Source organism: Aspergillus saccharolyticus (assembly GCF_003184585.1).
Source record: "Aspergillus saccharolyticus JOP 1030-1 unplaced genomic scaffold BP01scaffold_24, whole genome shotgun sequence".
Classification (NCBI taxonomy): domain Eukaryota; kingdom Fungi; phylum Ascomycota; class Eurotiomycetes; order Eurotiales; family Aspergillaceae; genus Aspergillus; species Aspergillus saccharolyticus.
Genome location: NW_020290634.1, coordinates 7,636 through 33,206, shown reverse-complemented (window position 1 = coordinate 33,206; position 25,571 = coordinate 7,636). Strand labels below are relative to the sequence as shown.

Sequence of the window (25,571 nt, the reverse complement as noted above, 5' to 3'; positions counted from 1 at the left end):
GATCGCCGATCGGGGTGGATCTGCCAAGGCGCTTCCCTCCCGGACCATCCATGGTTGGGTCTCTGCTTCTTGATTCCGAGCGGGCGGTTCGGTCCTTCAAGCTGCTCTTCTTTCCATGGTTCAGTCCCCCCTTGACAGATGACAGTACGACATGCAGTGGTATAAGTATTATACTGTACTGTATTACTACACTACACTACACTACACCACATAAATATTCGATTGTAATCCCAGCCAGACTGATTGTAGCAGACAATCCCCCTCAGCAACACTCGAGGCCAAACCCGCTGGTCGCTGAGATCCATCAGCCGTCTCCACAGTTCAGCTCGATGGGGCCCGATCGACAGTTCGTCCCAGCGACAAAGGGGATCGATCGACACGCATCACCTCGATAGATCAGTTTCACCCGTGGGGCTGTCCTCGACCAACCACCCAACCATTTGCTCACGATTATTCAGGTGAAGATCGATGATCCGGCAGCTGAGGGGTATGACGAACTCTCCATGGCAAAGGGAGGGGTTACGAGAGGTCACCTCGAGGGAGCTCGAATGGGAGCTCTTCACTCGCAACGCGATCGACGTAACCGACCAGCTGAGGCCGAGGGCGGGCTCAGTTGCGACAGCGCACATAAAAAGGGTTCGGTCCAGGTGTCCACCGACAAGCTGGGATCCCGAGACACAGACAAGTCGTGCATCACAATGGCCAGCGTCAAGCAGCAAAAAGGGGTCGACAAAGACAACATCCAGGGCAGCATTTGGCCCCGTCTGCCCAAGCACTTTGAATCCTATCTCTTTTTCCGGATCACCGACAGGGCCAAGTTCCGCAAGCATCTCCGGACCCTGCTGGACCATGGGGAGATCACCACCGGGAAGCAGTGCGAAGACCACCTCCGGGGGGTAGGAGAGCTGGAAGAAGCCTCCGCCGCAGCCCGACGCGACGTTCCCGAGCCCTACCGAGTGCCGTTCACCGCGATCAATGTCGCCTTCACCCATATGGGCCTGCTGAAGGTGGGCTTCCACTTCCCCTGCTAATGGCTACAGGATCAGGGTTTATCTGGTCTGACGGGAATGTCTCTAGGTCGAGAAACCCGAGGTTGAGGTCGAATTCGCCAAGATTCAGAAGGACGACCCCGACGAGTATTGCCGCGATCGCATCAACGAAGGGCTGTTCGAGAAAGGCATGTTCGACGATCTCGTCTACGAGGGAGCAGACAGTCCCGCCGCCCTCGATCCCGATTTCCGAGCCCCCGCCGCCAATCTGGAGAAGCAAGATCCCCTGGAACGCTGGGGCTGGCGGACCGATGGGGTCTTCATCGTGGCGGCACACAATGCGAAGGCCCTCCGCCGGAAGATCGTGGACATCGAGGATGCCTTTTACATCGGCGATGCCAACGAAGCCAGTATGAAAGTCGCCTTCCGGCGAGATGGTCAGACCCGCCCGGGGGCCAATCGGGGCAAAGAACAGTAGGATCCCACGGATCTGCATGGAAGGGTGGCACTGAACTGACCGGTCTGTTCCCAGCTTTGGTTATGAAGACCATATCTCGCAGCCCAAGATCAAAGGATTAGATCCCAAGCCCGCCAAGGGCGAACCGCACGCGTGTCCGCCAGGGTATGTTGCTTCACATCTCCGCCTGAAATCAAATCACCAGGAAGCTGACGAGGCCGCAGATACATCTTTCTCGGCCATGAGGGGGACCCCAACAAGAACAGAGGGCCGGCGTGGGCCAAGGAGGGCAGTTTTCTGGTTTTCCGGCAGCTCGACCAGAAGGTGCCCGAATTCGAGAAGTTCCTCGAGGAGAAGGCCGGGCAGATTCCAGGAAACAATTACGCCGGTCCCCATGGAGCGGAGAAGCTGGGGGCTCATCTAATGGGCCGATGGAAGAGTGGTATATATGCTCCAGCTTCCATTCGCCCCGTCGCAGCGGAATGATTCAAGACTGACCCCCAGATAGGAGCCCCCGTGGCGCACGCCTACAATGAAGACAAGCCCGAGTTGGCCTTCAACAACTCTTTTGACTTCCGCCCCAAGAAGAGCATCAAAGGCTGCCCGTTTGCCGCCCACATTCGCAAGATGCGTCCGCGCTCCGACAAGAAACGCGACGTGGGGACGGAGGAGGATGGCGATGAGACCGCGCTTCCCGACCCGGATAGCGATGAATCAGAGGCAGAAGGCCAGGAGGAAGATGCGAGCGTCATTCTCCGTCGCGGCATTACCTTTGGACCAGAGCTCACCGATGAAGAGAAGAGGCTGCGAAAGACCATCGAGCACCGAGGCATCTACTTCACCTGCTACCAGAGCTTGATCCGGGATGGATTCAACTTCCTCATGACCCGTAAGTGGAAACGAAGATCCCGGCCAGGTTATAAATAATGCATGAACCGGTACTGATCAACACAGGGTGGGCAAGCAACGCCTCCTTCCCCGAGTACAAGACAAAGACCTTCCCGGATGGCCCTGGAATGGATCCATTCGTCAACCAGAGGCTTCGTTCCGATCACCCCGAGGGTCACATCAGTCTGTATGATGGAGTCAATCCCGACAAGACCGTCAAGTTGAACCTGGGGATTAGCCCTTGGGTGGACCAGAAAGGCGGCGAATACTTCTTTACGCCTTCGATCATGGCCCTGAGAGAGCACTTTTCTACAGCTTGACCCATGGCCCGTGTACTTATTTCCCTGACAATTCGATATCGGTTCTTTCTGGGCGAGGGTATCTTGCGCGTGGTGGTGTGCAGACATCCATCCCCTCAGCAGGCCCCCTGAGAGCAATGCTCAGTGTATGATTAGGGCTAGGCTTATACAGTAGACAGCTTTGGGAATGTATTGAAATCTGCTGCGTTTAGTACTGGTACCTCTGGACCTGGATCCATTGCTCAATTGTGCATTATGGGGTGATGCTAGCCCCCGTTCTACGGGCAAACTACATTGAGTGCCTAGGTGAAGAGCTTTCAGCGACAAATTCACCCCGAGACTCGTTATAAGCTACATTGATCTTCACCGCCACCAGCAAGAAGATTGCTATGAATCGGTTGATTTCACTTACCTTCCAAACAACAAAGAGAAAGCAGTCAAAGGTAACCAAGCACCATGATGAGTTGACTGATATGGATGATGAAGAACCCCAGGTGAGTGTCCTGGCATTTACAAAAAGCGTCCTAAAACCACTCCATAGCATATTGTCACCAGCTCACGGAAGCAGATCCTGTAAAGACCTGGTGATCACCATGGGGAGATTTGAAATTGTCCGCCTCGAACTCAACGCCATCGGTCCAAAGACTGGAATCATCGAACTCAGGGGCGGGAAGCATAGTGTGGGCGAAGAGGTATGGAAGACCCGGTGTTTTGCGACTATCACCCACGAAGGACCCCATGGTTTGTGCTCCCCATTATCGATTACTGCAGCGCGCCTGGGAACCGTGGAAAAAGAGACCGAGACGATCTGGCCCGTCGAAGCGCAGCGGGCTCTGGCCCGGGCCTTTCAGGGGAACAAGAAGTTTTGCGACGGGCCCAGAGATCTCTATGGGGTGATCCGTCGCGAAAGTAAGGGCGAGCTATTGCGAACTCGAAATCTTTACCTATGAGGCTGAGGATACTTTCCTGGTCCACAGTACCACTCCCGTGGTGGCATGGTGGTACGGGGTGATTCATGGAAAATACTCTGGCTGGGAATATGAGTTCCGCGCAGACCGCGACGACGATGACTGGGAGTCGCGAAGCATCTCGGACAAACGACAGCCGCATGGGTGTCCTCTTGGAAGAATATCTCAACGCCGAGACCCGAGCCTTGGAGATGAGTGTGCTTCTGGAGGAAGCGGTGGAGGCGGACAAGGAGGCCAACGCTGGTTCCCCGTAGATAGTATCATAAATTATCTGTGCTTATTTCGGCCAGTGGTGCCTTGGGCGGCCTGATAGATCTGAGAGATCCTCAAAAAGGCGCAGAGTCTTCACTTGTTTCTCTCGTGCCGTTCGATGACCGCGTACAGGACGGATCAGAAAAAATTGGACGGGCCTCTGTCGTCGCTATATAATCAATAATGTAAATTGTAGCAGAACTCTGATGATTTGTATATCATGGATATGGGTAATCTAGTATAAAGAAATCCGAGAGTCGGACAGCCGACTGAACGAGATGCAATAAAGTATCTATTCCTCTTCTACCTCGATAGTACTAATCCGCTTGTGAGAATCTTTTGACTCTTCTAGCTCTTGTCAATCACCCAAAGCAAGGAGTGGACAATTCATGTATAACCCTCTAGGGTGTCTTACAGAAGCTTCTCACCGTTGCTGACTAGGATAACCAGGGACTTGACCATCCTTGCCGGAAGGGGGGGCGATCCGAGTCTCTCAACGTGTCCTTACAGTGAGAATCAGTGGATGCTTCACCCTAAACCCTACGTTGTGCCCACGGAGGTGGGTTCCTGAGGTTGCAGTTTCTTCAGTTGTCCAATCATCTTATCTTCGACGAGGATATTTTTCCCGAGTGTCAAGCACATTGAGACACAAGGTCGATGACGGTACTCATCGCGCATTGGGACTATCCAGTAGGGCTCTGCGGAGATCTTGACACAATTAGATCATCCGTGGTGAGATCCTATTGCCCATTGCATTCCGTAATAATCTCATCACTATCGCTTGAGATTTAGGGCGAGGTGTCGCGAACGAAGCGGTGGACCGTCGTTCAGGCCCAATTCAATGACGAAACGCCATGGTTTTGGGCTTGAAACCCAGCTTTGCTCGTGGGGTCTGAGAATGTAACCTTGCAGGAAACGGGCCACGGTCCAGAGCAGGCTATGACATACTGTAGGGGACCTGGGGAGCAGTGATCTACCGTTTACGGCGACCTCTTCATTCAGAGAACAATAGAGAGAACCTTTGGATGAAGAGCTTTTCTGCAATTTGCCGAATGCAGGGTCTGAGACATGATTCTGAGACAAAATTCCGAAGAAATCGACGAAGACTCGCCGGGCCCAGCAGACCACAAGATTGACGATGTGTGTGTCAGGTTCTCCGCTCGCTCACAGTGCCAATGGGTCGAATACATATTCTAGAAGACTGCACTGTAAGGACAAGTTGTACTGCAGTTGCCAGCCTGAGTCTTGGGGCGAAAGACAGGGCAAAAATCAAAATCAGGGCGAAAACCCCGGCTGGATGGCTGAGTCAGCGACAGTCCATCACGTCATGACTCAGCCAGGGCTGATTCCTCAATGAATCTCAATGAATTTCGATGAATACTATATATCATCCATGGTTGACAGATGATCTCCAAGGTGCATTGCACCTGAAAACAGTAATGCATGTCTGACGCGTGGATCTCCAGTTGCGAGCTGCTACCGTCACGGTATCATGGGAAGACCGTGAAAGCCCCCAGGACAGAGTCCGGTTGCTGTGACGGTTGCACTGATCAAACTGGCAATCACTCTGGGACCCTGGGCCTTCATCCTGGCGCATTCGGACACAAAGAGAACGAACTGGCACGGCCGTTCACTGGCATTGTGCGTCCGTGGGGCAGCTATAAAGAGCGACGCGCTTCTCTGCGCAATGGAAGAAGCCAAGTGTTACAAGCCACCATCACAAGACACGAAGGTTCACTCTTGATCCCACTCCCAGGACTCTTCTCGCTAAAGATGCAAGCATTCTTCACCAAGCCAGCGCCCACCATGGCCATCGAGCAGTCCATTGCACCAGCCAAGCTCATTGATCGGTTCTCCCACGACGGGCCGGGCAAATGCCGCACGTCCGAATGGCGCTTTGAGGTCCCCCTCAACCACAGCAAGCCCGAGGAAGGGACGGTGCGTCTGTTCGCGCGCAGTATCCACTGTGTGCTGGGCGTCGATGATCCGGAGCTCCCCTGGATGCTCTACCTGCAGGGTGGTCCGGGGCTGGGCTGCAAAACCCCCCTGGAGTATGCCTGGCTCCCCAGCATCCTCGAGAAGGGCTATCGGGTGCTGTTCCTCGACGAGCGGGGAACAGGGCAGAGCTCGCCCATCACGGCCAAGACCCTGACCCAGCAGGGCGACCACAAGAAGCAGGCGGACTTGATGAAGCGCTTCCGAGCCGACAACATCGTCCGCGACTGTGAGGCGGTGCGCAAGCTGCTCTATCAGGATGCTCCCGCCGACCAAAGCAAGTGGAGTGTCATGGCTGCCAGCTTCGGAGGCTTCTGTGCCATCTCCTATGTCTCTATGTTGTCAGTAATCCCCCCCGCAGGAGTGTCGTGGACCGACAGAAACTGATCGTGATGGGGAATCAGTCCCAAGTCGTTGGTGGAGGTCTTCATTGGAGGTGGACCTTGCCCGTTGGTCAGCGAACCGAGCCAGGTGATTCCTAAATTGTTTGGTAAGATGATGATGATGATGATGATGATTTCCTTTCGCCTCCCCGGAAGTGCGCCCTGGTGCTGATGAGCCTCGTATCACGCAGCGGTGGCCGCTCGACGCAATGAAGCCTACTACAAGAAATACCCCGAGGATGTCAACAGGGTCAAGCGCATTATCAAGTACCTGAAGGAGAACAAAGTCGCCTTGAGCAAGGGCACCCTCACCCCCGAACGGTTTCAACAGCTGGGAGTCATGCTGGGCCTCCACGGTAAGCAGTAGCTCCAATCCAAGGATGAACAGACGCGATACTAACGATGTGCAGGTGGCATTGACTACATTCATGGTGAGTTTCGCACGCCAACATTCCCCCCAGCCTCAGCTCGCCCCTTCCACCATCCCATAAGGCAAAGAGAAGGAATGAAGGAACCCCGGGGGGGACTCGAGCTGTCACACCACACGCCCGTTGCAGGACTAATTTCTCAATCCCATGGGTTTTTATAGGCGTCGTCCAGCGCACGGATAACGATCTGGACATGTTCAAATTCCTGACGGTTCCCACTCTGGACCTGATCGAGGGCTCCGGAATGGCCCAAAACGTGATCTACGCCCTCCTCCAAGAACCGATGTATTGCCAAGGGTAAGAGGACGATTCCCCCATCATGGCCGACTTTGGGGAGCGTGCCATTAACCATGTTTCGGTGGATGTAGCAAAGCTGGGGCCTGGTGTGCCGACCGATGCCGCAAGGCCGACCCTCGCTTCAGCCTGAATGAGCGCAACGCCCAGATCTGGTTCACGGGGGAGTCCATCTTCTCCGACATGTTTGATTCTTACGATGAGCTGAAGGACCTCAAGCCGGTCGCCGACATCCTGGCCCGCAGCAACGACTGGAGTGCCCTCTACGACGAGGCGCAACTGGCGAAGAACGAGGTCCCCGTCTACGTTGCCACCGCGGTGGAGGACATGTATGTCAGTTACGAGCTGGCCTGCCACACGGCCTCCAAGGTCAAGAACCTGCAGCAGGTCATCAACAACACCTGGTACCACGACGCGGTCGAGACCAAGGCTGCCGAGGTGATGCCCGCCTTGTTTGCCCTGAAAGAGGACCGGATCGATTAGGGTTGGGGTGCAAAAGTATTTATCGTCTTCGTTTCTTTGCAGGTTCCGCCTAGTCTAAGCCCTAACTTTTAATATAATATGAGATGCTTATGATACTACGACTGGTTCAGTCTACTCTCTACGATGCACGACTAAAGAAAATAGATTCTACCTGCCGTCTAATAGCCTCTGCCTCGATGAATTGACCCTCCCCCTATGCCATTATGCGGGTCCCCAGGGGCCTCACTCTCCCAGTTCACGCAGTGGTGGTGGCGACGGGGCGGGCTTTGACCAGCAGCTCGGGCTTGTCCCACACAATCCACACGGGCTGTTTCGCCAGCCAGTCGCGACTGTTTGCACACAGCTCGAGGTCGAAGCTGAGGAGCAGCTTGCACATGATCAGCCGCGTGATGAGGTTGGTGATGCTGGGAAACAATTTTCAATTAGCTCGCGGTAAAGCATTCATCGGGTCAGTTCGCCCACTTACACTTGACCGGGACATTCATGCGCCCCCAGCCCAAAGGGTCGCCAGGCATTCTTTTTATCCACATCGAAGGACTCATCGTTCCCGGGCAGCCAGCGCTGTGGAAGAAAGGCATCGGGCTGGTAGAAGTTCTCAGCCGAGCGAAAGGTGGCGTAGGGGGCGACATAGACCTTGGTGCCCCCCGGCACCCAGCGGTTGCAGACGGTGGCGCCCACGCCCGGTACGACCCGGGGCAATTGTGTGGGAGCGGCGGGATACACGCGCAGGGCCTCGTTGACACAGGCATTCAGGAAGGGTAGGTTGTTCACAGTGGCGATGGTGATCTCGCTGGGCGAGCGAAACCGCTCGCGGACTTCGGCTGTGAGCTGGCGCAGGGCATCGGGGGAGTTCAGCAGATGTGCGATCATGCCGCTCATTAGCGTCGTCGTGGTTTCACTGGCCGCAATCACCATGAAGGGCAGATTGGCTCGAATATCCGACTCGGCCAGCTGGTGTTGATCCGTCGTCTCGAACATGAGCTGCACCACGTCCTTCCGCCCATCATTCGACTCGCCCAGACGCTCCTCAATCTCGCCATTTACATACTTCAGGTAGACATTGCGCTGTTTCATGACATCGCGCGGGGTGAAGAGCCAGGCCGCCAGCTTGCCCAAGCGGTAGTCGGTAGTCGCGGTGATCACGGCAGTCGACCGAATCCAACCCATGAGGCTCTTGAACCAGGGCTGATACGTCGTCCGGTCAAAGATATGATACGCCTTGCCAAAGACGATTTCCGTGACAATGCTGAAGTCGGTGGCCCGGAAGATCTGGACAATATCCTGGGGCTGCTGGTGGGTCTGGCGTAGCGCCTCCATCGCGCGGTCAATGATGCCCTGAATCATGGGCTCCTTGGCCTGCATGACCTGCTTCGAGAAGCCGTACGAGTAGATGTGGCGCATGCGCATGTAGTCCTTGGGCTGGGAGGTGATAATCGAGGCGGCGGTCTTCTTGTCCTCAAAGGAGCTGAAGAACTTGGGGTCTTTGGGCATCCCCAGCCGTTGATTCGGCTGCGGGCCATAGATGTCCTGCCACGCCTGAGGATCCGAGTAGCTGATTTCGTTCGGAGCCACGCGCACAATGGGTCCGTACTGTTCGTGGAGATCGTACAACCAGTAGGAGGAGTTGCCAGAAATGGTCGACCATCGGTTGGGGAGGTTGGTGACCGCGAGATGCCATGGGCCGGGATACTTGCGCAACGGGTGGAGGTACAAGGCGTACAAGGTATAAATCACATAGTACTGGACGGGTTGTGTGCGCAAGGCGTCAGCAATGCCTGCAGAATGAATTTGGGGATGTCAGGAGGAATTATCCTCGTACACAAGCAATGGTGAAACCGAGAATACTCGGCCACCCGAGATAGGGACGATCTTCCACATAGGGGATCCCTTTCAGCACCTTCACGTTCCCCAAAAGAGCAGCACCTTCCGAGAAACTGGTGAGGAAGGGAAGCAAAAGGGACTGCTCGGTGGCGTTCATGGCGTGGAGATAGTGGAGAAGAGGGAGGAGGGGTACCGTTCGGCTCCTGGGACGACAGAACAGGCGATGAATCTGATCCCGTCGGAACGATAACCATTGACTTATATATATATCACACCTCGGCCAGGGCGTGTCCTGTCCCGTTCCCAGATGACTGGTTCGGTAGGGAGGTCGGTATGCGCCAAAATCATGCATAATCACAAGAGAAAGAGCGATACCCGGCAGGGGGGGTTGGTGGGGGGTGGGGGGCTTGTGGCAGCAATGCAAGGGGGGGGCGAAGGCGCGAATGTCGTCTGTAGATGATAACCAGCAGCCCTTGCAGTTGGTCTGACGTGGTTTGGATTCACCGCATTCTCAAGGTTCATGCAATATACAAGCCTCTGTAGACGCAAGGTGATCAGGAATGCTATGCGTAAGGAGGGGGACAGGCGGAGAAGACGGGCTGGTTTGACCTCCATCGATTTCCATCAATCAGTTGTCGATTGAAAAGCCCTACTTCCCCACCGCCCTATCATTGATCCCAGTCCATCCCCCGTTGCAAGTATCGAATATCGAACCGCATCCACAATGGTGTTGCAGGCCTTCGACGTGAACAGTCCCAGCCTGGTGGGGGTTAGGGCATTCATGGCATCGTCCCATCTCAGCTCGATTATTGCCGGCTTGGTGCTGGTGGTCTTGCTCACCAAGTACTTGCAACGCCTATTCTTCCATCCCCTCAGCAAGTTTCCCGGCCCTGCAGTCGCCGCGGTTTCACACCTTTGGGAGTTTTGGCACGATTGGATCCAGGATGGAACCTTCCTCGAAGGAGTAGCGGACCTGCACAAGCGTTATAGTAAGGACTCTTTGCACCTCTCCGGTCGAAAGCTTGCAAGCGGCTGACGAACAAGTATAGAGTCCTCGGTGGTCCGTATCGCGCCCAATCACCTGCACGTTAACGATGTCGAGGTGTATCATCAGTATGTCACCCCTTAATCCCCCAACTTCTCCGATGTAGGGCTGACTCTTGACTCTTTATGGCAGAGTATTCAAGGTCAATACCAATTTTTACAAGGCACCCTACTTCTACGAGGCCTTTGGCTTTGCCACCTCCATTGCCACGATCACCAATCCTCATCGGCACAAGCCATTGCGGACGACGATTGCGGGCATGTTTACTGGAACCGCGGTGGATGGGATGTCGGATGAGATGTACGATATGGTCCGCAAGGCCACCGACGTCGTAGCCGCCAGGTCGAGCAAGGCCGGCAACCAGTTCAACGTCATGCATTTCCTGCGGTGCATCACGGTGAGTGTCAACCGATCAAGCTGTCCAGTAATCGAGGGAGCGAGAGCTGATGCAGGGGACTTGCTGGTGAACAGACAGACGTCAGTTGCGAGCTCATTTTTGGCGAGACGCTCGACCTGGTCAACAATGGGTACTACTCGGATCGGTTTTTGAGCAACTTGGACACCTTTGTGGAAAATGTCTGGATCAGTAAGGTTGCCCTGAAGCAGTGACACGACTCTGGCCGCTGACCTGTCTGTCTAGTGGTGCATGCCCCGTGGATTGCGCAGTTTGCCTTGATGCTTCCCAACACCCTGACCGATAAGATTGTGCCGGGTTATGCATACTTTCGCGAGGTTGGAACCCCCATCTCTGGGGAATGAATTTTGTTAGGGTTTCGGTCACTGATACTGGCTCACCAGCAATGCATTCAATGGATCGACAGGGTGCGTGCCCGTCGGGCCAAGGGGATCACGCAGATGAGAAACGGCCGGCCGACCCTGTTCGATGTCCTCTTGGAAGATAACCCCGACAAGAACTACAAAGTCCCCAGCAACAGTGATTTGATTGATCAGGCCTTTCTGTTTGCCATTGCCGGCACGGATACGACGAGTACCGCCACGACCTTTGCCATCTTTTTCGTCCTCAGCAATCCCCGTGTCTTGCAGCGCCTCCGCGAGGAGTTACGGGGAGCCTCCGCCATTATCAAGGACGAGTACAACTACCGAGAGGTGCGCAAGCTGCCGTACCTGACCGCGGTGATCAAGGAGTCGCTGCGCATGTCGAGCCCGTTCCCGGGACGCTTGCCTCGTGTGGTGCCCCCGGAGGGTATGCAGCTTAACAAGAAGTTTGTTCCTGGCGGCGTACGTATTTCCTGTTGGCCTTTATGGCTCTGTTTATCCCCCTGGAGTTTCGCGGCTCATGTGCTCTTTTCTTTCCAGACAATCCTCTCGATCAGCTCCCGGGTCATCATGGATGACCCAGAGCTATATCCGGAACCCGAGAAGTTCCTGCCGGAACGCTGGATGGGCGAGAATGCGAAGAGCATGGACCGCAATATGATTGCCTTTGGTAAGGGTAGTCGGAGTTGTCTCGGCACGAAGTAAGTTCCTCCTGGTGATGACTCCCAAACTCTGGATCTCTGGCTAATTGACTCTCCAGTCTGGCCTGGCTCAAAATGTACACGATGATTTCGACGCTGTTTAGCCGGTGGGATCTGCGTCTCGTCAGCCCGACAGGTCCCAAGCTTGACTACCGCGATCATGCCTTGATTGAAATGAAGTCGCAGGTGGTGGTGGAGATTCTCAAAGACCACTGGGCCAACTAACCCATCCACCTGGGTTTGGAGGGAGATCTGTATGGAGTGCGAGATAGATAGATGATGTTAGCAAGCCACGCGTATAACGACGAGAGATCGCTTGATGTTGGTCCTCCGTGCCCTAGCTCTGAACCCTTCCTCGCTGGCTAGACATGAGTTTAAATTCCTGATATTCACTGTCTCCCTGAAATTCGTTTCCAGGTCTTCTATGCCCGGGCGCGGAGGTGGATTGATCCAATCCATTCCCAGGGGAAGCTATGGATGTGTCTCAACCTAATGAATCCACACTGATCACGGTATACGTACGTACATCCAAGGTTTGAATCCAGATTTGCCCCAATTGATTGACTCCGAAGCTGCAATTTGATTTGATTATCCGATATCGTCATGTCTGCGAGCTAGATACATGACAAACCCCCATCACTGACTTCCGCTCTTCACCGCGAATTGCCCTGCGAGCACGTCCCGGACGAAGCGCACCTGCGCCTCCATGACGCCCTCAAAGGCAGAGCCCAGCAACAGACCATGATGGCTGCGATCCTCGTAATACTCCATCCGCTTGGGACCCGGGATGGTCTCGAAGAAGTCTAGCTGCTCCTGCGTGGGGCACACATCATCCTTGCCGGGGATCAGCATCTGAATCGGGGTGGGACTGAGGAATTGGATGTTGCTGAGGGGATGCCAGCGCAGCATCTTGTAGTAGGTGAGGAGGGTGGTGTGTGGCCGGAAGTTGGGCGCCGTCTCCTTGAACCACGGCATCTCCTCGTAGAAATTCTTGCCGTGGATGGCATTGAAGCCCATTGGACTGACGCCCACCTTGTCGATCATGGGCACGAGAGTCGGCTGGGGCGACTGCTGGCCCGTGGTGCGCGCCGCCACGAAGGCCTCGCGCTCGCGGATAATCTGCGCCATCACATCTTGAACCATCTCCTCGCGGAAGGTTGCCTCGATGAGCGGACACACCGAGATGATGAATCGCACTCGCTTGTCGAAGCAGGCTGCCCCGATGGCGGTGGCTCCGCTGGTCGATACCCCCCACAGCCCGATGGCTTCCGGGTTGATGTCCGGCTGCTGCCGCAGAAAGGTCACGGCATCGAAGTAATCCTCGATCTGCTTCTCCGGGTCGACCTCCTGGCGGGGCATGCCTTCGCTCTCGCCGTAGTTGCGAGGGTCAAAGAGCAGCACGCTGATCCCATTCTTCTGGAAGACTTCGGCCGCCCACGGGATGACGATTTCTTTGACTGCGTTGAACTGCAACCGATGCACTCCATTAGCCAGTCAGATTCTGATAGAGATTTCTGGAAAGGGGGCACCCACCCCGTGAGCCATGACCAACGCCGGGCCCTTGGGTTCGCCCAGATAGAGCCGCCCTCTGAGCTTGAGGCCATCAATCGTCAGAAACTCCACCTCGCTATAGGTCTTCTCTTCGGTCCCTTGAGTCATTGTGAAAGCTGATCAGAGTGTGTCGGATGCGAGTGGGAGTATGGGTGGGAGTATGGGTTCGCTGAAAAAAGAGTATGAGCAGTCGCGGTGAAGCCACGGGGGCAGAGGAGTAGTTGTTCTTCTTCTCATGCGTGGTGGGAAGTCATCTTCACCGCTACTATGAGTTCGCACAGCACAGCAGGTGCTTCGTGGCAATGCAAGTCGATTCCAAGGGGGATCGAGGGAATCTCACCTCCCCTTTTCCAGTCATGCGTCAAAGCAAGGACGAAGAATGTGCCTCATGTCACGCCCTTGCTTTTTAAACTCTAAGCCAGCCATCGTACTCTTCAGCTCGTCTCCGTATCTCACTATTGCTCGGAAATATTATCCACAGTTTTATCTTCTTGATAGATTGCATTCATGTATCTCTATTGCTTGAAACCTAATCCCCTCATGATCTGCTCCCAGCCCCTGCCTGCTCAAGTTTTCATCTCAACCCCCGCTCCCTTGCCCTAATGCCACCCAACCTCATGCAAGGCCCTCAGCAATATGGGCCAAGATCTTGTCTTCGTCCTGCTCGCTCTCCCGGAGCGCCGATTGAATGGTTTTCTCATGGGCAGGACTTCTCACGCGCAGGCGGGCTTTGAAGGGGGCAGGCTTGGAGAGGACTCCCTCGCGAACGAAATTATCGGGGTCGATAGGGACCTTCTGCCCATGCTCGTAGGCATGATCAAAGTCATAGGCCCACAGCAGACGACACATCACGATCCGCATGGAATTCATGGCAATGTGGCGACCCGGACACGCGCGGCGCCCAAACCCAAAGGCACTGATGGGCAATTTGGGATCCTCGAGCCAACGCTCTGGCCGGAAGGCCTGCGGGTCCGTGAAGGTGGCGGGGTCCATGGCCATCTGCCACTGGTTGGCGATCACGATGGAGTTCTTGGGCAGGGTATATCCCTCGTATTCGTCTTCCTCCATGAGGCTGTGCGGCACCCCCTCCGGGGCAATGGGCCGCCACCGCATCGTCTCGTTGACGAAGGCGTTCATGTAGGGGAGCTGCTGCACATCGTCGAAGTTGGGGATCCGCGCCGCTCCGCCGACGAGAGCATCGATCTCCGCCTGCACGCGGCGCACAGGGTCGGGATGCAAGACCGCCGCCATGACGAACGCCTCGAGGGCAGAGGTGGTGGTGTCGGCGCCCGCCTCGTAGAGCACCCCGATGATGTTCAGTAGCTCTTCCCAGCTCGCATCGGCCGGCTTCTTGGGCCCGTGAAAGTGCTTGGTCCAGTTCCAGCCGGGCTTCTCCAAGGCGAGCGCGGTGTTCCGCTGCAGCAAGCCGAACTTGCGCTGATAGAGCTGGTCGCCAATCTTCTTCCAGGGGGCTAGCACAGTGGGGAGGTAGTTGAGCACCGGGAAGGCGTCGACCAGCCAGCGACCCGCGGCCAAATTCTCGATGAAGTGATGGGCAATGTGCGCGTTCTCCTGGATCTCAAAGGCATCGCTGGTGGGCAGCCGCTGGCCGTAGGCGAGGGCGAATAACAAACTGCTGGAGTAGCGATGGATGCGAGCGCCAAAATCCGAGGTGGAGCCCTTGAGCAGGTCGTCGAGCAGCTGTCGGCTCTCGATGTCCTGGAGGTACTGGTACCGCTGGACCATGCGGGGATTCATCAGGGTGCTGTGCACGCGATTGTGAAGCTTCCACTTGGATCCATAGGGCATCAAGGCTGTATGATTGCCCCGGTTGGCGATTTCTCCGGCCATCACCACTCGAGGCCGTGAACTGTAGATGGCTCCACGCCGGTCCAGCAACTCGCGGGCCACCTGGTAATTTCCGATCAGAATGAGCTTCTTGAGCCCTAGTTTCAACCCCACAATAGGCCCATACGTCCGATGCCATTGATCAAAGGCCTGCGCGCGGTTGACCTTGGGGAATTGATGGAGATTGCCGATAATGGGCTTCGGCGGAGGCCCTGGTGGCAGCTTGCCACGCCAGATGATCGAAAGAAAAAACCAGAGACCCAGGCCAGTGGTAGCGACCACCACCAGAAAGGTGTCCATGGCAATGCTCATGATGATGATTTCAGACGAGGGGAGGGGATGGAGAGGGAATGGGATGGCCTGGGAAATGCCGCTGTAATTTCTCTACACTATGATTTGACGGAAGATCAAGGAAGAAGAACAAGCTTAAAGACCCGGAGAATGTGGACAAGAGAGAGACAGAGATAGAGAGAGATAAGCTGCAATCAAGAAGAGAGCTCCCTCCACCTCCCCCTCTCCGTTATCTCTCAGCTCTGCATCGTACACCGTAACTTGATCCTCGCCCCTTGCGGTCAACGTCAATCATTATCATTGCCCTTGCCTCTCATACCACTGGCACATTGCACATGCCAGCCAGAGCGTGGCGAAGACCCATCCCTGTCTGCTTGCAAGTCATGGCCTCATCTGGTCCTGGATGGTGAAAGTTGGCAACGCAAGGTCCACTGGACTACAGATGCCACGATCAAGTCCCGCCCTGGTGGTCACCGTGTCTTCCACACGATGGACTTAAAGTCCATCCATCTCCTCTGCCTCTCTCTGATATCTTTCGGCTGGTGTGTCTCTCTCTGTCTCCGTCATCTTCAAGCCGTCGCTTCATGACTGCAGCTCCGCCAATCCCCAAGTTTGACTCGAGTGTTTAGGAAACACGAGACAGCCGGATTCCTCCTTTTCAGTGCTCGTTGCTCGCCCCGACCCAATTTCCATGATGATTCCCGACCTCATTGCTCGTTTCTGGATTGTGCAAATCCACATCCGAGTCCCTGAATGGCTGAAGAGCATCAAAGGTGCTCCCTCCCGCCGGCCACAGGATGGGACCACTATCTCCAAGAATGCCCTGGTGGCTGCTCCAAAACCGGCTCCATACAAACCCAAGCATTACCGGCATATCATCTACGCCTACGACGTGCAGGAGGAGAAGAGCGAGATTCCGGTCTTGGAGCACGATCCCTTTGACTTCCTGGACCCGCAGAAGACGCTGGTCCCCCCGGAGAATACCATTTTGATTGATCCGGTTGCCGTGGGACTGCCCTGGTTCTCCACGATGAAGGGAACTCCGCAGTGCATCCACTGGCGTGAGGCCGAGGCCGCCGGGTTGGAACTCATCGAGAAAGTCATGGCGGCTCGAGGCGCCGGCGCGGTGATTCCAGAGAAGCTCAAGACGAGCGACCAGCGCCGCAAGATGATGGAACTGGTGGAGACGGCAGTGACCATCTGCATTTACTTGTATGCCGTCTCCGATGTGGCGCGGATCCGCGTCCTCACCAAGTCGATTGTCTTTCTGTTCCTGCACGATGGTAAGTTCTGTTAATATCTCCTGCTCTGATGTTCCCTGTTACTGAAACCACTGGGTGCTGGGTTGCAGATGTCATGGAATCCCGGGCCAACGTCGAGGGCAACTCCATCCTCGAAGGGTGGGACACAGACAGTTTCCAGGCCAACGAACTCGAGGGCGAGTCGCGCAATGATATCTTCCTCGACTTCTGCCGGGAAGCCATCGCGCTCGACCCAATCCTGGGACTGGAGTTGATGCAGGACACCGTTCGCTGGGCGCGTTACTCTCGGGACAACAGCACGAAGCCCAACAAGTCCCACGCCACATGGCAGGATTTCCGGGATTTTCGAGAACTAGACATCGCCTACGAGTAGGAACCAGCCCACCGCCTCCCCTTACCATCGGTTACATTCCCATGGACTGACTTTTGGATAGCTTCATGGTCACGGCTGTGCGCTTTGGCGCCGCCACTCTCTACGACCCCGCCGAGCGGCCGGTCTTCGAGTGGATCGAGAAGCTCTACATTCGACACTGTCTCTACATCAACGACCTGTACAGTTACGAAAAGGAACTCCGAGAGTACCAGCAAGAGGGCGCCCCTCTACACAATTCGGTCCACATGATCGAGCAGGTTCTCTCGGTGCCCCCGAGCTCTGCCAAGGCAATTCTCCGATCCGTCCTGTGGGACTGTGAACGCCAGGTCCGAGAGGAATATGTTCGGTTGATGGCGCTGCCCGAGATGAGCGAGACCCAAAAGTTCTATCTCAAGCGGTTGATTGAGAGCTTTGCCGGCAATTACTTGTACTCGATGAGCACCTACCGCTATGCCCGACTCAGTGGAAAACTCATCGGCCCGCCCCCAGATGACTGCATGCTCAAGAGCTTTGTGCAATGAGTGAGAGCGGAATGGGTGCAGAGAAAAGAGACGACAGTAATTGACCGGCAGCGGCAGGCTTTAGGGCTCCCTGCATAGATACGTAGACGCAAACAATTAGGGGAGGGGGGGGGGAAGCAATGTTCATGACCATGTTACGAAACTTCAAGACTCGCTTCTTTTTATTATGTGCAAACTAGACTCACGAAGAGGACTGCCTCTGGCAAAGAGGTCCAAAGCTATCTATGACTCGCCTCAGCACGAGGGCCCCCCCTGCTGTCCTACGCAAATAATGCAGCGCTTTGGAGAGATAGATAACTATTCTTCACAATTTGATCTAGCATTTTCGAGATTGTACTTCAAGGATTAGTGCTTGCTTGAATCGTAGGCAGTTCTAGGTCTTTTTGGTGTTTGTGATGTGAAAGGGCTAGATCCTCTGCTTAGCCACCTGCTGGGTACTGATGGTTTTTGTCGAGAGATATGAAGCTGTGAAAGCACTGTTTCGGTGGTTTCTAGCACTAGCCTACGAGCGGCGAAGCGATTCTGGGTAATAGTTGCTTTGGAGACCTCTTATCTTGCGGGTGAGTAGTCCTCTGAAGAATCGAGATCATCCATGCGGTAGTTATATATAAAGGATCGAATGCGTGAGACGTTCCCCGCGAAAGTACTGTCCGCGCGTTTGAGGACTTCACAAAAGCGAAGATCTCGCTGTAATACGCATGGTCAATGTGATTGTATCGAAGAAGGAATCACGATCGTTCTCTATGCAAGTTCAGTCACATTGGGCTGGAAAATGGACCACTAATTTGCCATGGCGCTATTCCTTTACCCTAAGGCTGGCCATTTGCCCTTCTACCAACATCAAGGACTGTACACAGATGTAGTATAATTAATCGCGTTGACAGGGGAGAGGGGATGAGGGGTTACTGCTTCTTAAGACATAATGTCGTATATCAAGTAGACGGTGTATATATATAGCTGGATAATCTTATGGCCAAAAAGTTAAAGATTTAATCGCAAAGACTGTTGTGAAGAGGCGAAACAGTGACTCCTCGTTATTACTTACTTCTACTGACTATGTCTTGCTAGGGGTGACCGTGTCCTCGCAGAGCAGGTACTGACTACAATTGCGAAGGGGGAGCCAAAAGGTAAATGTATGCTCCGTGAGCTGGAAAGGTAAGGTAGTCTTCGAAGTACAAAGAACAAGTCAAATCACTGAGATTAGGCTGCAAATACACTAAAAGGCTGAAAAGCACACCATCAATCATTACGCTGGGGTCGTCCTGAGTGACTACAAAACCCAGCCCTAAAAGAAGGAACACTCATTCGATCGAACCACTACGCCCCCAGCTGCTGACGCAGCATGTTCAATGATATCTCCGGATCTCGGTGAATCGCATCCACCACGGCTTCGAAGTGGCCCAGGAAGCGGTCCCAGTCAGTGGTCTGCTGCATCGTCGGCTCACTGAGGCGCAGGGAGACCCGGGCCGATGAGCGCTGCGGGTTCAAAAAGCACTGCATCATGAGGTTGTGGGCAGTGACAGGGCCGTAATAACCCATCTCATGGTTTCGAAAGATCTCTGGATAGAGCGAGGAGTTGTCCTGCTGGACCGCCAGAATGGCCTGGAACTGACTGGCTGCCCGCGTGGCCTCACTCAGGTCCCGAATCTGACTCGGCCGGGTTCCCTCGTAGGGCATCATGGTTAGAATATTCTCGTGATCCTGGTCGATATTGGCCCGGAGCGACTGGGTGGGATCCAGGCGGATTCGATCGGGCAAAATAGCAGAGGTGGGCACCGCAGCCTCCATGATGCCTGGGATCGGGGCCCCACGACGGGCATAGATCCCCCCCAGCACGAGGTCACAAAGACCAAAATGCCATGAAAGGACCACCGCTAACGCGACCCGAATCTTGCTGGTGACGGTGAAGTCATCAAGCTTGAAATTCAGCGAGCCCCAGAGATGACGGCTTTCGATGCAGCTGACTTCAGAGTCAGCGACGCGAGGTGGACACACGCGGCCATCGAAGCCCACAAATTTCTCCCGCCAATACTGTTGCTTCAGGGAGCCGTCCTGCCACTCGGTCGACCAGCGCACAAAGGAGCTAAAGGAGACAGCCGGCACTGGCTGGCCCCGGTAGGCCTGTTCAAGATCGCGGAAAATCAGTCCCAGCGAATGACCATCGTAGAGCGCATGCTGGATGAGCATCACCAGCCGTCCTGGCGCAACCCCCACCCGGACGAGTGGCCTCCCCAGCCCCCAGAGATCGACTCCGGGAGCGAATCGGTCAGGAAACAGAGGCTCCATGGAGACCTTTGGGCGGGTCTGAGCGAGCACCATCGTTTCCTTCTCATCGGCTGGTAATCGCACGACGCGCATGCGGAGGATGGAGTTGGCAGCCACCACCGTATCCCAGGCCCGCATCAGGCGCTCTAGGTCCAGCTCAGAGGGCAGCTTGACGTCGAGGTGCAGGGTGTAGTTGACGCCTAGGGTGGCCGGTGGGATGACCACTGCCTCTTGCATTGCAGTGAATGGGTAGAGGTCTTCGATTTCCTCGGGGGTGAGCTCGCATTGCTGGGCGGCGGACTTTCGGAGCTCGTCGACCCTCGGCGAGCCTCCATGGCACGGTAGCAGCGAGAATGGCGGAATGCTCTCAATAATCTCGGCGTCTAAGCGGACCGACACATGTTGACACAAGGTTGCAATGGTTTTGTGGCGGAAAATGTCGGGCACAGTGACGGTGATACCCTCCTTGCGCGCTTGAGCGACCAACCGCATCGCTGCGAGGGACTCGCCTCCGAGTGACATCCAGGGATCATTCCGGCCGACCTCCTCCAGATCGAGCTTGAGCGTGGCCGCCCAGAGCCTCTGCATCCGCCTCTCTAGAGACGTGGTCGGCATTCTTTCTATCATGCCGCTGCCGCTGCTGCTGCTCCCCCCATTTCCGTCCACAAAGTACGCCTTGACGCGGTCCCGGGACAGCTGCGCAAACTTCTCTCGTAGCGTCTTGCGGTCAGTTTTCCCCGACATGGTGGACGGCATCCGAAGGACCGGAATGAAACTGGTGGGGATCATGTACTCGGGCAGATGATCCCGGAGCTGCGACTGATAGCTCGTCTTCCGTCCCACGAACCCCTGATCGGGTGGCAGGAAGATGTCTTCTTGCACGTGGTCGGGGTCCTGGCAGGAGCTTTCGACTTGATAGAAGGCAATCACTGCGAGAGGGCGTCCGTTTACCGCCATGGCTTCGGCCACGACCGGGGGTGGGCGCAAGTGGTCCCTGCTGAGGACCGCGCGAGTGTGATACTCAATTTCCCCCAGCTCGATGCGCTGCCCATTGATTTTGACCTGAGTGTCCTTCCGGCCCAGAAAGAGCAAAGAGCCGTCATCCAAATAACGCACCAAGTCCCCAGTGCGATACAGCTTTTTGGTTGAGTGACGCGCGGCGGGCATCCAGGTAGGGTTAGTCAGATAAGCCCTAGCGGTCTGCTCGGGGGCGTTGATGTAGCCCTCACTGATCGAGGGTCCTTCCACCACCAACTCCCCGACCGTCCCCCGTGGGACCAGTTGCGTCGAATCCTCCTCATTGACGACCCAGCAAGCGACCGAGAAGGGAAATCCGATATTGGCGGCCGACTCAACCCGGCTGTAGTCTGGTTGGACGGCCAGCCCCACGGCGCACTCCGCCGGCCCATAGAGTCCGGATAAATGCACGTAGGGCAGCCACATATCGAGGTCTGCTTGGGTGACAGCTTCACCACCCAGCACGAGCGTCTGCAGCGATGACAGCTGCGGGGGCTCCAGGAGACGTGCCACGGTCGGCGTGAGGAACGTCCAATTGACCTGCAGGACTTGAACCGCGTGGGCAAGGTTGTTCTGGCGGTCCTGCGGGGACGGGATACAGAGACACCCCCCGAGGAGCAGCGCCCAAAAATGTTCGAGGAAACTGATATCAAAGGCGAAGGAGGCGAATTGCAAAACGCGAGAGGTCCGGGCGAGCTGCATGGGTTTCGCATTGTGCAAGACGCCCGCCACCGCCGCCTGATGTGTCATGAGGGCGCCTTTGGGCTTGCCAGTCGAGCCGGAGGTGAAGGCCACGTACGCGGGGCGACTTGGGCTGACGAGCTCGAGATCCATTGCACCAGGATCCTCTTGCAATACGGGCTCCTCGATGATGAGCGGTGCCATCATCTGCTCGCCGCTCAACTCATGTGCCACGCTCGCCTGTGATCTGCTGCATAGAACGATCCTTGCCTCTACGGTGTGGCACATCTGTTGCAAGCGATTGACGGGATGCTTGGGCTCGAGAAAGAACCAAACCCCCCCAGCCTTGGAGACGGCCATCATGGCAACCGCCGTCCACCGCGACGGATCAAAACATAGCGCCACGAGCGCCCCGCTCCGCACTCCTCGACGGAAGAGGATGCGGGCGAGGGCCGAGGACTTCCTGTCTAACTCCTGATAACTCAGGTCGCCGTCCCAGGCACAGACGGCCGGGGCGTCGGGTTGGTCAAGAACATTGCGCTCGAAGACTGCGTGAAGGGTGTAGGGCAATGTGGAGGGGACGGGATTCTCGTCCAGACCCATTGTCAGCGGTTGGAGAGTGACTGAGGAGGCAGGCTGGGACTATCGGGCCACCTAGGGCAGAGCGCGGGCGAGGACGGTCAGTTTTAGTCTCTGGATGGGCTCTTGCAGCGCCCCTTTATAATTGTAACTCGCGACTTATGGCCCTCTCATGCGGGTTATGCTCCATCTCGTTGCATTAATGTTTGTCCATTGGCGTACGGTGGTAGCAGCCCCCTCGTCTGCTCGCGAACCTCGTAGGCTCTGACCGCTAGTTGGACCCTGGCAGCCCGACAATGCAGATCTCATGCAGGGGATGAATATGCCATCAGGCCAGGCTTACAGTACGCCTCATCATCGTCATTGGGTAAAAATCTTCCATTCAGCATGTGTGACCATGCAAGTATAGACCGGTCTTCGCACACGCATCCCAGTACAGTACAACCTTTCATATAGCAAAACTGGTCGTTCGAGGCCAGCCATAAACCAAACCATAGAGCTTCATGTCATGAGGAAATACGATGCCTGTTGATTAAGCTGCTTTACAGTACCACGCCTCTGAATTCTGCATTACAAAACATTACAAAAAGAATATAGTCGGACGTCAACTGTTTTCAAAAAAATCTATTCTGCCGCTACTGCAATATTGATTGTAGCAATCTTGCCAGCCTCAACATTTTTGCCTACTATGTCCACCGTACTCTCAATACATGGATGCCCATCAAGCAGAACCCTAGATAGTTTTCTTGGGCTGGTTGGCCTTCAGCCCGATCTCGTGGGCCAGTTCTGTTCCATTGATTTGCCAGAGCCCGGCGCCCCCAGGGCAGTAGGAGGAGCGCCAGTGAATCATCTTCTGAGCCTGGGGGGTCATGGATTCAACAACCTCCCGAGGAATATGCTGGTAGTTCTCCTCCGGGGTGAGATAGGTTGTCTGAACGCCCAGCGCCATTCCTCGACGGATATTGTTCTGCGAGCGGTTGGCTCCTCCACCGTGGACTGTTTTCCCACTGAAGAGCAGGCAGTCTCCAGCCTCCATCTCGGCGGGGATCGTCTGCGGGACGCAGCGAGTCACATCGGTGGTGAAGTCATCCCACTGATGACTGCCAGGGATGACGCGCGTCGCCCCGTTTTCATCGGTGAAGGTGCTCAGCGCGCAAAAGAAGTTGACCAACGCCTCGGGGGCATTCTTGCCAATGGGATTGAAGACCGGATACAGCTCCTGGTCGCGGTGAAGGGACTGCGCGGCATTGCCGGGCCCAATCTGCACCACCGTGGCCGTGTTCATCCAGTAATCACAGCCATGGGCGCCGAACAGCGGCTCGCAAATCTCATGGAGGAGAGGGTGATTCAGGATCTGCTGGCGGAAGGTCGGGCTGAAGCCAGGCAGTTGATTCAACCGTCGCGTCTGCGCCCCTGTCACCCCCGACTTCCATTCCCCCTCGTGCTCACAGACCAGAGGCCGTTTCGCCAGTTCATCTTCCATCTCCTCGTTCAGCTTTTGAAAGACATCGGGACTAAGGAACCCCTGAATGATTACCACCCCATCCTCCTTCAGCACTTGGAGAACCTTCTCGGCACCCTCCTGGGCGGCCACGCGGCGCAGAACGGCCGCTGGGGAGGTACGTGTCATGTTGGCCGTGAGAAAAAATGGATTGAGAGTCAAGATCGATGTACGTTGCTTACAGTTAAGCGTGAAATATGAAATCAACTGGAAGAAACAAGATGGAGTGCGCGAGGCCCTTGACTTTTGTACTCTGCTCCGGGCATTTATTGTACCACATAAGAAGCACCTCTGCGTTGAGTTGTAGCATGTAGCAAGCATTTGATCCACCACTGGTCACCTGACGTCTACATTGCCTATCTGTCCGTAAGGGGTTGATTCCAGCATTCCTTGACACGTCAAACTTTCTCCGACGGCCTTGTTAAAACTACCCATCTGTGCTCCTTGTTTGGTAGATATCCCTTACCCCACCCCCCAACCGCTTGCATTTTTTGCTGCAAGAAACAAATCGATAGTTGGACTAAGTGTTCTGATCATTCAGAAACTAACCGAGAATACTGGGAGGACTTGAAGCTCAGTGCTGGAAAACAGGGCTAACCAAGTCTTTACCAAAAGTACCAGGAGCACTAAAAGTCGGTGACTGCGTAATCCATAGCAGGGGATAGCTTGCTGTCTTTGGATGGCTGATCCTGCCGGTCCGGATAATCGAGAAAGAGGACACGTTATACTGGAGTTACTGTCCTTATCCTAATTTAAACTGCGCCACCTGCAGAAGCTAAACTTAGTATTAAAGAACTGTACTGTAGAGATGAGACAGGATACTTTATATTCTAAAGTCAGCTGAAAAATATCTAGTAGCTTAATTTCTATACTTCTCCCTTCCAGATAATACAGCTTGCGAAGATGAAAGTTATATCAATCATAAGAAGCTGTTAGCAAGTCATTCTTCCTTCTATCTATCAGAAGAGAAACTTTTTTACTTTACAAATTCAGATACCCAAGTTATAAGATACATCTTTGCCTCTACTTATACAAACACAATAGGTTATATGGTGGTGTGAGGTCTGGAAAGGAACAGATTCAGATATTAAATAGAGTTATATAAGGCAATAGACTGTGTAAACCCTATTCTACAGGGGATGAAGCATTGGGGGTCCGATGCTACAAAGTAGAGCGGCATAGAGGATTATGATTGGCCGCTTAATATCCAAGCATAGTCGAATGCTCTTAGTGTTAGGCTGAATACTTTTAGATATAAAGTATATACAATATCTATATTTCTATTATAGCTAGATCTTATTTAGAATATACTATTTATTAAGTTATAGTACTATAAAGACCAGTCACTTAATCAACCGCAAAGATAACCTCCTCAATCTTAACAACTACTTTTTTGAAGGTTAACTGTCATGGTGTAAATTTAGACTGTCTGTCGCCCTTTCCTATTATGCCGGGCGACGCCAGCCTCCTCGTTTGGCTCCTCGCAGTTGGTAACTAGGAGATAGCAAGGAATGAACAACCATCTTTGACCCATGAATTATCTTCGCTGGTAGCGACCCCCTATAGGGCGGCCAACAGTATGTACCTAACCCGTTCGACCTAATTGTCCTGTTTGATTCTCTTTACCCCTTGATATACCGGTCCCGAACACGTGATCTATAATCTGCTTCAATTCCTGTCTAATCTACAGTCTCGTTGTACCTCCTCGAGCTATGTCTTGTCTATAAACCTGAGGATAGCTTGACCCAGTACAATTGAAAGATTTCCTACTTAGAACTGCTAGTTCTACCATCTCGCTTGTAATTAAACCAGCCAGCCAGCCTGCTTCTTGACAATAACAACTCTTTTAACCTTGATTACATTAGGGTTACATTAGGGTTTACATTAGGGTTTACATTAGGG

The 25,571-nt window shown here is 54.6% G+C and overlaps 9 protein-coding genes across 9 annotated transcripts; 4 read left to right on the top strand and 5 right to left on the bottom strand.

Moving 5' to 3' along the window:
- Positions 1–606: 606 nt before the first annotated feature.
- Positions 607–2,696, top strand: BP01DRAFT_402028 (Dyp-type peroxidase). Its single transcript, XM_025578629.1, has 6 exons — positions 607–1,007; positions 1,078–1,463; positions 1,522–1,611; positions 1,671–1,888; positions 1,955–2,335; positions 2,401–2,696. Exons 1-6 carry the CDS (start codon positions 699–701, stop codon positions 2,652–2,654), a joined length of 1,638 nt encoding a protein of 545 aa, XP_025429723.1. The 5' UTR covers positions 607–698; the 3' UTR covers positions 2,655–2,696.
- Positions 2,697–5,659: 2,963 nt separating this feature from the next.
- BP01DRAFT_300147 (prolyl aminopeptidase) lies at positions 5,660–7,436 on the top strand (the record flags this gene model as incomplete). Its single annotated transcript, XM_025571976.1, has 6 exons — positions 5,660–6,189; positions 6,253–6,338; positions 6,423–6,587; positions 6,642–6,662; positions 6,821–6,956; positions 7,028–7,436. The coding sequence occupies 6 exons, from the start codon at positions 5,660–5,662 to the stop codon at positions 7,434–7,436; spliced, it is 1,347 nt and encodes a 448-aa protein (XP_025429722.1).
- Positions 7,437–7,671: 235 nt separating this feature from the next.
- Positions 7,672–9,414, bottom strand: BP01DRAFT_367013 (cytochrome P450; the record flags this gene model as incomplete). Its single annotated transcript, XM_025576436.1, has 3 exons — positions 7,672–7,840; positions 7,903–9,176; positions 9,256–9,414. The coding sequence occupies 3 exons, from the start codon at positions 9,412–9,414 to the stop codon at positions 7,672–7,674; spliced, it is 1,602 nt and encodes a 533-aa protein (XP_025429721.1).
- A 624-nt stretch (positions 9,415–10,038) lies between these two features.
- BP01DRAFT_300037 (cytochrome P450) lies at positions 10,039–12,005 on the top strand (the record flags this gene model as incomplete). The annotated part of the gene is made up of 8 exons (XM_025571970.1): positions 10,039–10,246; positions 10,307–10,370; positions 10,435–10,699; positions 10,774–10,888; positions 10,943–11,034; positions 11,101–11,541; positions 11,620–11,780; positions 11,840–12,005. The coding sequence occupies 8 exons, from the start codon at positions 10,039–10,041 to the stop codon at positions 12,003–12,005; spliced, it is 1,512 nt and encodes a 503-aa protein (XP_025429720.1).
- A 411-nt stretch (positions 12,006–12,416) lies between these two features.
- On the bottom strand, positions 12,417–13,439 carry BP01DRAFT_384119 (alpha/beta hydrolase; the record flags this gene model as incomplete). Its single annotated transcript, XM_025577477.1, has 2 exons — positions 12,417–13,247; positions 13,314–13,439. 2 exons carry the CDS (start codon positions 13,437–13,439, stop codon positions 12,417–12,419), a joined length of 957 nt encoding a protein of 318 aa, XP_025429719.1.
- Positions 13,440–13,946: 507 nt separating this feature from the next.
- On the bottom strand, positions 13,947–15,479 carry BP01DRAFT_300150 (cytochrome P450; the record flags this gene model as incomplete). Its single annotated transcript, XM_025571977.1, has 1 exon — positions 13,947–15,479. One exon carries the CDS (start codon positions 15,477–15,479, stop codon positions 13,947–13,949), a length of 1,533 nt encoding a protein of 510 aa, XP_025429718.1.
- A 685-nt stretch (positions 15,480–16,164) lies between these two features.
- On the top strand, positions 16,165–17,626 carry BP01DRAFT_384117 (terpene synthase family protein; the record flags this gene model as incomplete). Its single annotated transcript, XM_025577476.1, has 3 exons — positions 16,165–16,753; positions 16,822–17,101; positions 17,167–17,626. The coding sequence occupies 3 exons, from the start codon at positions 16,165–16,167 to the stop codon at positions 17,624–17,626; spliced, it is 1,329 nt and encodes a 442-aa protein (XP_025429717.1).
- A 1,317-nt stretch (positions 17,627–18,943) lies between these two features.
- Positions 18,944–22,192, bottom strand: BP01DRAFT_367008 (putative nonribosomal peptide synthase; the record flags this gene model as incomplete). Its single annotated transcript, XM_025576435.1, has 1 exon — positions 18,944–22,192. One exon carries the CDS (start codon positions 22,190–22,192, stop codon positions 18,944–18,946), a length of 3,249 nt encoding a protein of 1,082 aa, XP_025429716.1.
- Positions 22,193–22,901: 709 nt separating this feature from the next.
- Positions 22,902–23,798, bottom strand: BP01DRAFT_300226 (phytanoyl-CoA dioxygenase family protein; the record flags this gene model as incomplete). The annotated part of the gene is made up of 1 exon (XM_025571979.1): positions 22,902–23,798. One exon carries the CDS (start codon positions 23,796–23,798, stop codon positions 22,902–22,904), a length of 897 nt encoding a protein of 298 aa, XP_025429715.1.
- Between the last annotated feature and the right edge of the window lie 1,773 nt (positions 23,799–25,571).